The following is a 9656-nucleotide window of genomic DNA, read 5'->3' on the forward strand; positions in this document are numbered from 1 at the left end:
TCTGCAGATCCCACAGGTGCTGTAGCACTGTAGTACATTTGACCACATTCAATAACACGTTGAATTTCTAAGAATAACGTTGACATTTTGACAATATTTGGATTAGCTCGTCTCAGCTGCTTTGACTCTGGTGTTAGATCCAAATGGAAGACTTTTGTTTTATCTGATTTTGAACATTTTCTACTAAATTTTTCTCCAATGATTAAAGTAAATGAATGTTTGAATGTCAGAACGTTAATCTGAATTTCTGAGATTCAAATCCAGACTCCAACCTTTGGATTTTTGGGATGAGAGTTCAACGTTTAAATATGACTCACCCATTGTCCTCAATTTTAGGATTAAGGCAAGAATCCTGCAGACAGAAGTTTTGAAATAAACACCAACCTTCCTGACGTCGTGCTTCTTTGTTCACAGACTCTAACGAGTTACGAGTTGTACGCATTCGTTGACCACGTTGGCGACCTCAGAAGTGGACATTACACTGCAACCATTAGATCCCCAGACGATGGCAGGTGGTACAAGTTCAATGATGCCACAGTCACAACAGTGAGTCCCTATGTGCACACACACACACACACACACACACACACACACGCACGCACGCACATCTGATAAAAAAGTTGACCAAGTTGGTGCATTCACTCACTCATTTTCAAATGTTTTCTTCTCACAATCAGCTGGACGAACAGCCTTTTGAGGGGAGCAACAGTGAGAGGTGAGAGAAGTTCAGACCCAGTCCACACAGTCCTGGTTCTGGGGCCTAGATTCGGTCATGTCTTTTTGTGTGGAGCCTTAGGTTTTGGGGCTTCTTTTCCCCCCTCCCCATTGTAGGACAGATAAAATGACAGTGAACATATTTTCAGTTTTGTAAATATGTTGAACTTTGAAAATAATTTGCTTGGTCTGTAACCAACAACCGCTCTGTGATCCCTCACAAGAGGCCACTCCCAGTTTGGGAACCACCATTTTAAAGCAGGTGGATGGTCTGGATTGACTTTGTCTTTGATTGAGTTGTTTCCAGGTGTTTGTTTTTATTGCATTCATTCTTTTTCCAGGTCCAACACTGTTTATCTTCTGTTCTACAGAAAAACCAAAGGTAAAATAATTCACTTTAATTTTACTTCTAGTTCATGTTGAGTGCGGACAAAAACATGAAATGATCATTCGATTGTTTTCTCTCTAATTTAACTACAATCTTATCTTTTATCTTTTAGACACAGGAACTTGTTCCTCAGGAACAACCAGCAGCGATTTATCACCTGAGGAGAAAGACATTCCGGAGAAGAATGGAGATCAACAGAAGACAGAAGGTGTTGAAGACAGTGGACCTAATGAAGACACAGTGGTGATGGACGATGTCAGCCCCAGCTCTGGAGATCACCTGCCATCCATTGAACACAGGCAGAAGAACATGTTGGAGGATCATGAGAAAGTAGGAGAGCGTCAAGCTGAGGATCCGTCAGAACAGGTCAGATGCTTTTCTGGAGAAGAGCCGCCTGAAGAGCAACTCAAAGAACAGGATCTGGAGGATCAGGATGTTGACGACACAAGAGATGCTGATGATCGTTTTGGAAATCATGACGTGAAACCAGAAACCATAGTGAAGGAGGATAAAAAGGTAGAACAGACAGACAAAGATCACCTGGTTGAACAGAAAGATCTGTTATCTAGACAAGATCTGTCTCAGGAAAGAGAAGACGATCAGGTCCAGGACGGTGAAGATGTTGATGATACAAGGAAAGATGATGTCATACAAAGTGATTGGGGTGAAAATAATGATGTTAAACCAGAAATCTCTGACACAGCTTCAAAACATGAAGGTCTAAGCACAAAAGACAAGAAGATGAGAGATGAACCCACGGAGTTCACACTGCACAAAGAGTGTGCCAGCAGCCAAGAGAAGGTCACAGATGATGATGATGAGGAACTAAAGAACATGAAGAACATCTCCATGGAAGACCAGGAAGGTAGACCAGAAGGAAACACTTCTTCTGGTGCCTGCTCCTCTCTTGGAAATGGATCAGAAGAATGTGAAACCCAACCTGAAAAGGCAGAAGAAAGTTCAGGTCCAAAGCTGTTGGTGGAGATAATTGAGGAAGAATCAATCGGTGAAAAGGCAGAAGAAAGTTCAGGTCCAAGGCTGTTGGTGAAGATAATTGAGGAAGAATCAATCGGTGGTCAAACTACCACTACAATAGTAGCCAAAACTCTAATCAAGTCTAAAAAAATGTTGAACAAAGAACAGTTGGACAAACAGTGACAAATGTCACATGACCAAATATGTGCGCAGTAACATAACAGAGAGGTCATGGTGAACGATTCTGTTTGTGTGTCCTTTTTGACTTCAGTACAGTGGGAATAAAGAATGTTGTTTTTAAAAGAGAGATTTCTAATATTTCTTTATTTATTTTGTGAGCACCGATGAAGTTGATTGGTACAGAATGAGGTTTCTTATGTTTTTCTTTCTGAAAAATCCTTGAGAAAACTCCAGGTCCTAGATCAGAAAACACAGGATCAGGAGTGTTGAGCTGCATCACTGGTACTTCCTCTTTAGGAAAGGAAAAGGAAGGAAAGTGAACTACTTGTCAGTGCCGTGCTCAGAGCACCTCAGTGGTTACTCAGCAGCTGGTGGACTCAAACCTGAGGCCTTCCAGACCCAGGTCCACTTCCTTAACCACTAAGCCACCACTGCAGGTCCTCATGTCATCACACCTGCTGAAGTTTCTCTGGACCATCTGACACATGGTGGTATTTCTGTCGATGATTGTTAATAATTGTGCAAAATCTGACATCAATTAAATATATCCATTTGACACCTATCTATATATCTGTACATATATGTGTGTGTGTGTGTGTGTTGGTGCTTCTGACCAACCTGTTTGTCAGATTTTCTTTTTAACTATCAGTATGATGTTTGTTGGATATACTGTCAGAAACAGGTGCTGCACCAATCAGCCGCTGAGCTGAGGTTTCTTGTCAGTCATGTGACCCAGAGTAAATGGAGGAATTGAAAGAGAAAGTATTCACTCTCAGAGAGACAGAGAGAGAGAGAGAGAGAGAGAGAGAGAGCGGTTGAGCCCAGTTCAGAGTCAACATGGACATGAAACGTTTGAAGAGACCAGCAGGTAAGACTCAGCTGCTCTAAATCTGACAAATATAAATAACTCTGTCATTGTTCACAACAACAATCCTGTCTGGACAGGACCTTCGGTACGGTACCATGGTTTGAAAAACCAGGGGGCGCTGTGTTACCTGAACAGTGTCCTGCAGGTGTTGTTCATGACCAGAGACTTCAGACAGTCTGTCCACAGGTGGCTCACACAATGTCACACTATCTATACATATATGGGGGGAAGAAAACGTCACCTTGGTGTCATTGTTTTGATTGTGTGCTTGACGTTTAGTTCCAGGTCCAGTCGTAAAAGCGACTGCATCGACGGCCAACTCACATCCCTGTTTGATAAGTTAGAGAACCGAACCTCACACGTCTCCGATCAACTGAGGAAGGAACTGGGTGTCAACACAGGTACAACGCCACACTGTCACCTACTGGACAACTGGTGGGATAATCGCGGAAATGGACATTTTCAAAAATAATTTTAATATAAAATACCTCACAATAAATTAAATTAAAATGTGTATTATGTCAGATTTGTGTCAATTTTGCGATATCTTTCGTTTTGCTACACATTTTGCGATGTAACCGTTTCTTTTTATAAGCTTATGGTCTTTTGTAACTGTTTCTGAGCTAATGTAGCAGGTTTTTGGGGTTTTATTGACTTCAGCTGTTTAGATCAGTTTATGTTTATATATATTTGAAAACGTTTGCAGTTTTTGATCGATTTATATTTGAGTTGTCTATTCAGCAAACATCGTTTAGCAGAGTACTAGTGGTGTACTTTATTGTTTTACCATCAGTTACTGAGGTCACTCCTGTTGTCTTTGGCCTTTAGTGTCTGAACAACGTGATGCTGCCGAGTTCTTTGAGAAGATTTTAACTCACACCAGTTCTGAAGCATCGAAGGTCATTCTTAAAGAATTTATATTCTTTCTTTCTTTCTTTCTTTCTTATACTTTATATTTTAGCTCCATTAGCAACATCAAGCTATTTCTGTCCTCACTAACACACATTCTTATTCTGGCTGGTCTTTAAAAAAAAATTCAACAATTCTTTCAGGTTAATTTTTACTTTTGGGTTAGTTTTTTTTTTATTGCTATATTGTAGAGAGAAGTTAGCAATAAGCTAAATTATTGAATTATTAAGTATATTTTTATCTATTCTGTTGACACAGTTGTGCTGGTAACGATAGATACCTTAACGGTTAGATTTGTACAAAAGCCTTGTCCCTGTGTCTCCTGTCTCGTGTTTGTTTCCAGGTTTTCCACGGAGAGCTGACTCACAGGACCAGGTGTTCCACATGTGACACGGTGACGGCCACAGACGGACACTTCTGGCATCTTCCTTTAGACCTTATGGATTCCAACAGCAAACACTACAGTGTGGTAAGAGTCTGACATTATGGGATTTACTGCCCACTACCGTACAACACAAGATTGCAGACAAAATGGACGATTGTCTTTTACAGTCAGCAAATATATAAATGTTATATTTTTAGTATAAAACATTGGAGATGACAATCCGAAACAAACCGTCAACAACTTTTTCTAAGATAAAAAAAAAATCATAAATGAACTGAATTTTTGAATGTTCAGTGTGAAAATGTGTTGACTCTAGACGTGAGTGTCTTTTCTCAGGTGGACGGTGTTGAGAAGTATTTCCAAACCACACGTCTCAGTGAAGAAAACCAGATCTACTGTGAAGTCTGTGACTCCAAACGTGATGTTTCAATTGTGAGTGACGACTGAAGTGAATTTAGTGATTGAAAAAAAAAGTCTCAGGGATTTAAACCTGTTTGTTCTGATCAGGACTGTGTCATCAAGTATCATCCACTCGTCCTGACTCTCCTGCTCAAGAGGTTCGAATTCGACATAAATCACATGACGCACGTAAAAACTGAACGTGATGTGGACATTCCACTGCAACTGCGCCTCCCACAGGTATATGTTTAATATGGCAGTTAACCTTTCATCGGAATGTCAACGTGAACCACACTAAAAACGGTACGAAAAAATCCGACTGACTTTAGATGTCACCCTCCGGAAGGTTTCTGTAGTTAGTTAGTCGCTGTTTTGGCTATGTTTCGCGTCAGCTTGGCTACGCTGTCTTTTCTAGATTCTCCTTCTGTTTTTTAAGCTTAATGTGTTGTTGAACAGAATCAGATGTACGAGTTGTACGCAATAGTGGAACATGTTGGTAATCTCAAGAACGGACACTACACGGCGCTGATTAAATCTCAGGATGATGACAAATGGTACAACTTCAATGACAGCAGCGTCACATTGGTGAGAGTCACAGCGCCTCCTACTGACTACATGGTCCTCTGTAAGTTTACTCTGACAAGCTTTCATACTCTTCATTGTTTTTTCACAGCCGGATTTCCAGCCGTTCCAAGTTGATCCCACTGACAGGTAGGTTTGCTTTCTTCTGCCACTGTGTCCATTCCCACAATGTTTTGTTCATTATAAAAATCTCTACCTGCAGGTCCTCCTCTGCCTACCTACTGTTTTACAGGAAGAAGACGAGTAAGAGCTTCATATTTTCATTGTTATTACTGGTAGATTCTGAATGGCTACTTCATTAGGTACACCTGTCCAACTGAATACCGAATCTAATTAGCCAATCATGCGGAAGCAAAATGCTGTTTTGATTTTTTTTAAGGATTTTCTGTTCTGTGTAATAGGTTATATAGACAAGTAACAATATATCACCTCATGCGACTTCTACTTGTTACAAAGGTGGGAGGTTCCATGGAAAAAGATGTACCTAATGAATTGGCCAGTGACTGTAAATAGAGTTAAATCCAACATGTCTACAGATTTTGTGTCTGTTTCTATCTCTGCTGCAGTTAAAAAGAGCTTTAAACGTGCACCAGAAGACAATGGTGCCAACAAGGAGCCTTTTCACAAAAGAGAGAGGGATCATGAAGAAAAGACGGACTCTAGTCGTCAACCTGAAGATCGTTATACCAAAAAACCAAGGAGGGATTCTGACGAGAAGGGAAAACATGTAGAAAAAGATAATGGCTTTAAATATAGGACCAGTCCTGATTCCCACTATCACCAGGGACAGAACCACAGAACACCCGCCAAGACAGAACCAAGGCGGTCTGAGCATGACAGGAAGGAGGGTCGAGATGGAGACAGTCAAAGATCACATCAGGGAGAGGGAGGACAGGAGGAGGGGCCTAAATTAAATTCCAGCTCAAATCGTGGAGATCAGAACCATGGACGGTTTCAGAGACACTCTGTACCACTGAACAGAGACAGCAGTGAGGGGAGACAAAGACAAACCAGAGACCAAGAATACAGATCTGCAGGGAGGCAAAGAGTCGGTGAAGAAGAGATGCTGAGGAAGTCTCTATCCACAGAAGAAGCCAACCAAAAACAAGGCCCAGCAGCCCTAGGACACAGAGGAAGGAAGAAAACCACAGAGACGACATCTGACAATGAAGACAAAATGATTGAGTCACTGCAACCTAAGTTTGAAAATCTGACACTCAGCACTGTAAAATGCACCCGTGAGAGGACAAGATGCGGGTGTGTCCCATTCAGATGGTCATGGCGAAAGATCAGAAGGCGGTTGAGATTGGAGAGAAAAAAAAAAAAAGAAAAAAAAAAAAGAAAGGAAAAAAAAAACAAAATCATATCTATTTGTTGACACAACTGGTACGCTCATTCTTCTTCTACTGCTCCATCCTTCTAATTCTGGTGTTGGTTTTCATTTTATTGCTCACTTTACATTAGTTTCCAATGTTGCTTTCCACATGCAAAGGCAGTCGTCACCAATAAAGACAGAGTAGGAGACAGTGGTGGTCTGTGAGGACATTAAAGACAGAGTAGGAGACAGTGGTGGTCTGTGTGGACATTAAAGACAGAGTTGGAGACAGTGGTGGTCTGTGAGGACATTGAATCTGTGACCTAACTAATGACAAGAAGCTGATTTATTATACTTTACTTTTCTGTGCTCGGAACCCTTTTGCTTAAAAATTGTATTCATGCTTAGATATTGTTCAAAAATATTGTTCCTATCAAATAATCATTGAACAATAATTTTATATAATAGTTTTATATGTGTCTGTATATATGTATATATATATATATCAATATGTGTGTGTGTATAATCTTTGTTGTTCAAATTAACCTGTAACAAATAAAATGTTCAAAAATTGTCAAATCAAATGTTTGCAACATTGAGAAAGTATAAATTATTTTCTGTGGTCAAATACATTCATTAGATGACACATTTGGCTGTTCTTTGTTTGGTTATTTAAAGTACACATTATTAATGTTGTTTTGTTTTAATAAAGGCCAAAATGTGTTAGGTGTTGTTTATGAACTCCTCACATTTGTGTTTACAAGGGAAACAGGAAAGCAGCTATAAAAACCTAAGGATCGATGCACTGAAGAAAGTTGGGGATAAAAGCTAACTGAAACAGTTATAATTCCAAAACTATACACATGCTAACAGTTACTAAAATATCATAGGTATATTAGGCCATAACTACACTCTACACTAAATATATTTTAAAACAAATGTATTAACTATTCACACAACACAAATGTAGCCAAAGGTTTGACAAACGATCGTCAAATCCTGCAACAAATAATTTCACTAACATATATTGCAATGTCATTATATAACGTTGTAGTTGAAGGGTGACAAGAATTTATACATAATATAGCAAAATAACACATTAGCCAATTATAAACCAGAACACTTTTGGTGAACTGACACGAACTTATTCAATTAAATACCTTTGCAAAGTTAGCTTTGCAATTACTTTTGAAAATAAGAAGGTTCTATGTACTGAAGTGAATGGCGAAGCAAATCAGCTAGGAATGTCCCTCCGAGTTCCCGTGCGCTGTTACGTCATCTCCTAACGTCAACATGGCTGCCCTCAAGAGTTGGGTGACACCTGGATCCTTCACTAAATGTTTCTTGAGACTAAGCAGAAAACCGAGCCGGGGCGGTGCAGTTCCGTCAGCTACTTGGAGCCACGTAGGTCACATTTACTGTTGAAACCTGTCGCTTTGTTTCTGACCCTGCAACAAGACACGCCGGCGGCGGACTCTACCCTGCTAACTGTCTAGCCGTTTAGCTTAGCGTACCGGCTGCGTAGTTCCGCGTGCACGTCTTCAGTGTGACTTTGAGGAGAGTCTGTCGTAAAGGTGGAATATTTGAGTACAAAAACGATGTTACACCAGAAAAGAGGTTGGTGATGTTGTTCCGTGATACTCCATGAAGTGACCGGACCTGTGTGCATTGATGTTACACGCACGTTTGTCAGTAGGAATTGGAATCAGCTTTGAAGAATAGCTGCAAAGTTAAAAGGTCAAGTTTATAAGACCTGCTATGTTGAGTTTTTTAGAGACATTGGCTCTGTGGAACAAATTAAAGGCTGAGCGGGAGGAGATGAAGATGCAGAGATTTTCACTGTGAATGAGCAGGATGGACAGGATGGGTATATTATCAGATCAGAGGTATAGTTAAGATGGAGCAGTTCGGAGAAGACGTTAGAGAGGTGAGGTGGAGATGGTTTGGACAAGAACTGTGGAGGGTAGGGCATGATTTTAGAGATGAAGCTGCTAGTTAAGAGAAGAGGAAAGGAGAGGCAGACCTAAGAGTAGATTTGTGGATGTTGTGAAATTGGTGTGATGCAGGAGACAGGGTGAGGTGGAGGCAGATGAGTCGCTGCGGTGAGGCCTCGAGGGAACAACCAGACAGAGATGGATTTAAATTTGTAAAGCGCACCTTTGCTCATAGGTGTAAGTAGTGTTGTATTATCATCCAAACATGTTAGGGTGCAGAGGTTTCAGCTGTATCAGGAACTTCACCACTAGATGGCAGTATATTTTCACACAGTTTACTATGAACAGGGATGTGGTTACTCTTCCTCAGCCAACTTCATCATTGTGGCTGAAAAGGAAGTTTTTTTTATGTATATGGTCACAGTGGTCAATTCTTCATTCATTATTGCGCACTGATAATAAAGTGACCTGACGGTGACCTCAGAGTGTGTGTTTGTCAGGTTGACATATTTTGATGTCTTTTGAAGAGATACACTCTGTCTTTCTGTCCTCCTCACAGCACCTCCATCAGAGTTCCCGTCTGCACACGAGAGTGCTCGAGTGTCACGGCCCGACCGTCAGGACTCTGCTGGGATGCAGACAGCGTGGGAGGATGGTTTGTGTGAAGGCTGTGGTCGTCAGATACAACAGTACTCAGGTGAATGAGTCAAAGGTTTGAACTAATGATCAAAAACCACTTCTTTTAGCTTTGATTTATTGTCTTTGTATGTCATCAATACAAAAACCTTCAGCTTCCACTCTGTTGTTGAAACGTCTTTCTATAGATTCCACATGAAACTGTATCCATGGCAACACCAGCAGCAGATACCCCACCTCCTCCAACCTTACCCGTCCCCAGCCCAGAGCTTGTGTTGACGGAACCCAGTCCAGTTTTGACAAACCCTGTCACGGATCAGGTGATTTTAACCATAATTAAATCACCTGGTTAAGGAAAGTCCAGGTTATTT

At 40.8% G+C, this 9656-nt stretch overlaps 3 protein-coding genes across 3 annotated transcripts in view; all 3 read left to right on the top strand.

The window, feature by feature from the left end:
- The first annotated feature begins 6 nt into the window (after positions 1-6).
- Positions 7-2380, top strand: LOC103388646 (protein bfr2-like). Its single transcript, XM_025058806.1, has 6 exons — positions 7-16; positions 415-546; positions 678-715; positions 1056-1096; positions 1215-2110; positions 2187-2380. Exons 5-6 carry the CDS (start codon positions 1349-1351, stop codon positions 2196-2198), a joined length of 774 nt encoding a protein of 257 aa, XP_024914574.1. The 5' UTR covers positions 7-16; positions 415-546; positions 678-715; positions 1056-1096; positions 1215-1348; the 3' UTR covers positions 2199-2380.
- Positions 2381-2994: 614 nt separating this feature from the next.
- Positions 2995-7361, top strand: LOC103388161 (ubiquitin carboxyl-terminal hydrolase 12-like). Its single transcript, XM_008323051.3, has 11 exons — positions 2995-3125; positions 3203-3311; positions 3405-3526; positions 3954-4024; positions 4378-4503; positions 4756-4851; positions 4927-5058; positions 5275-5403; positions 5492-5529; positions 5603-5643; positions 5967-7361. Exons 1-11 carry the CDS (start codon positions 3095-3097, stop codon positions 6776-6778), a joined length of 1707 nt encoding a protein of 568 aa, XP_008321273.1. The 5' UTR covers positions 2995-3094; the 3' UTR covers positions 6779-7361.
- Positions 7362-7954: 593 nt separating this feature from the next.
- The window catches only part of oxa1l (OXA1L mitochondrial inner membrane protein), a 5008-nt gene continuing 3306 nt past the window's right edge, over positions 7955-9656 (top strand). Inside the window, exons 1-3 of the mRNA XM_017032302.2 lie at positions 7955-8119; positions 9209-9346; positions 9474-9593. Coding sequence (XP_016887791.1) covers positions 8009-8119; positions 9209-9346; positions 9474-9593 — 369 coding nt within the window. The 5' untranslated portion in view covers positions 7955-8008. The remainder of the gene's footprint in view (positions 8120-9208; positions 9347-9473; positions 9594-9656) is intronic.

Source organism: Cynoglossus semilaevis, chromosome 1, assembly GCF_000523025.1.
Source record: "Cynoglossus semilaevis isolate Cse_v1.0 chromosome 1, Cse_v1.0, whole genome shotgun sequence".
Lineage (NCBI taxonomy): Eukaryota > Metazoa > Chordata > Actinopteri > Pleuronectiformes > Cynoglossidae > Cynoglossus > Cynoglossus semilaevis.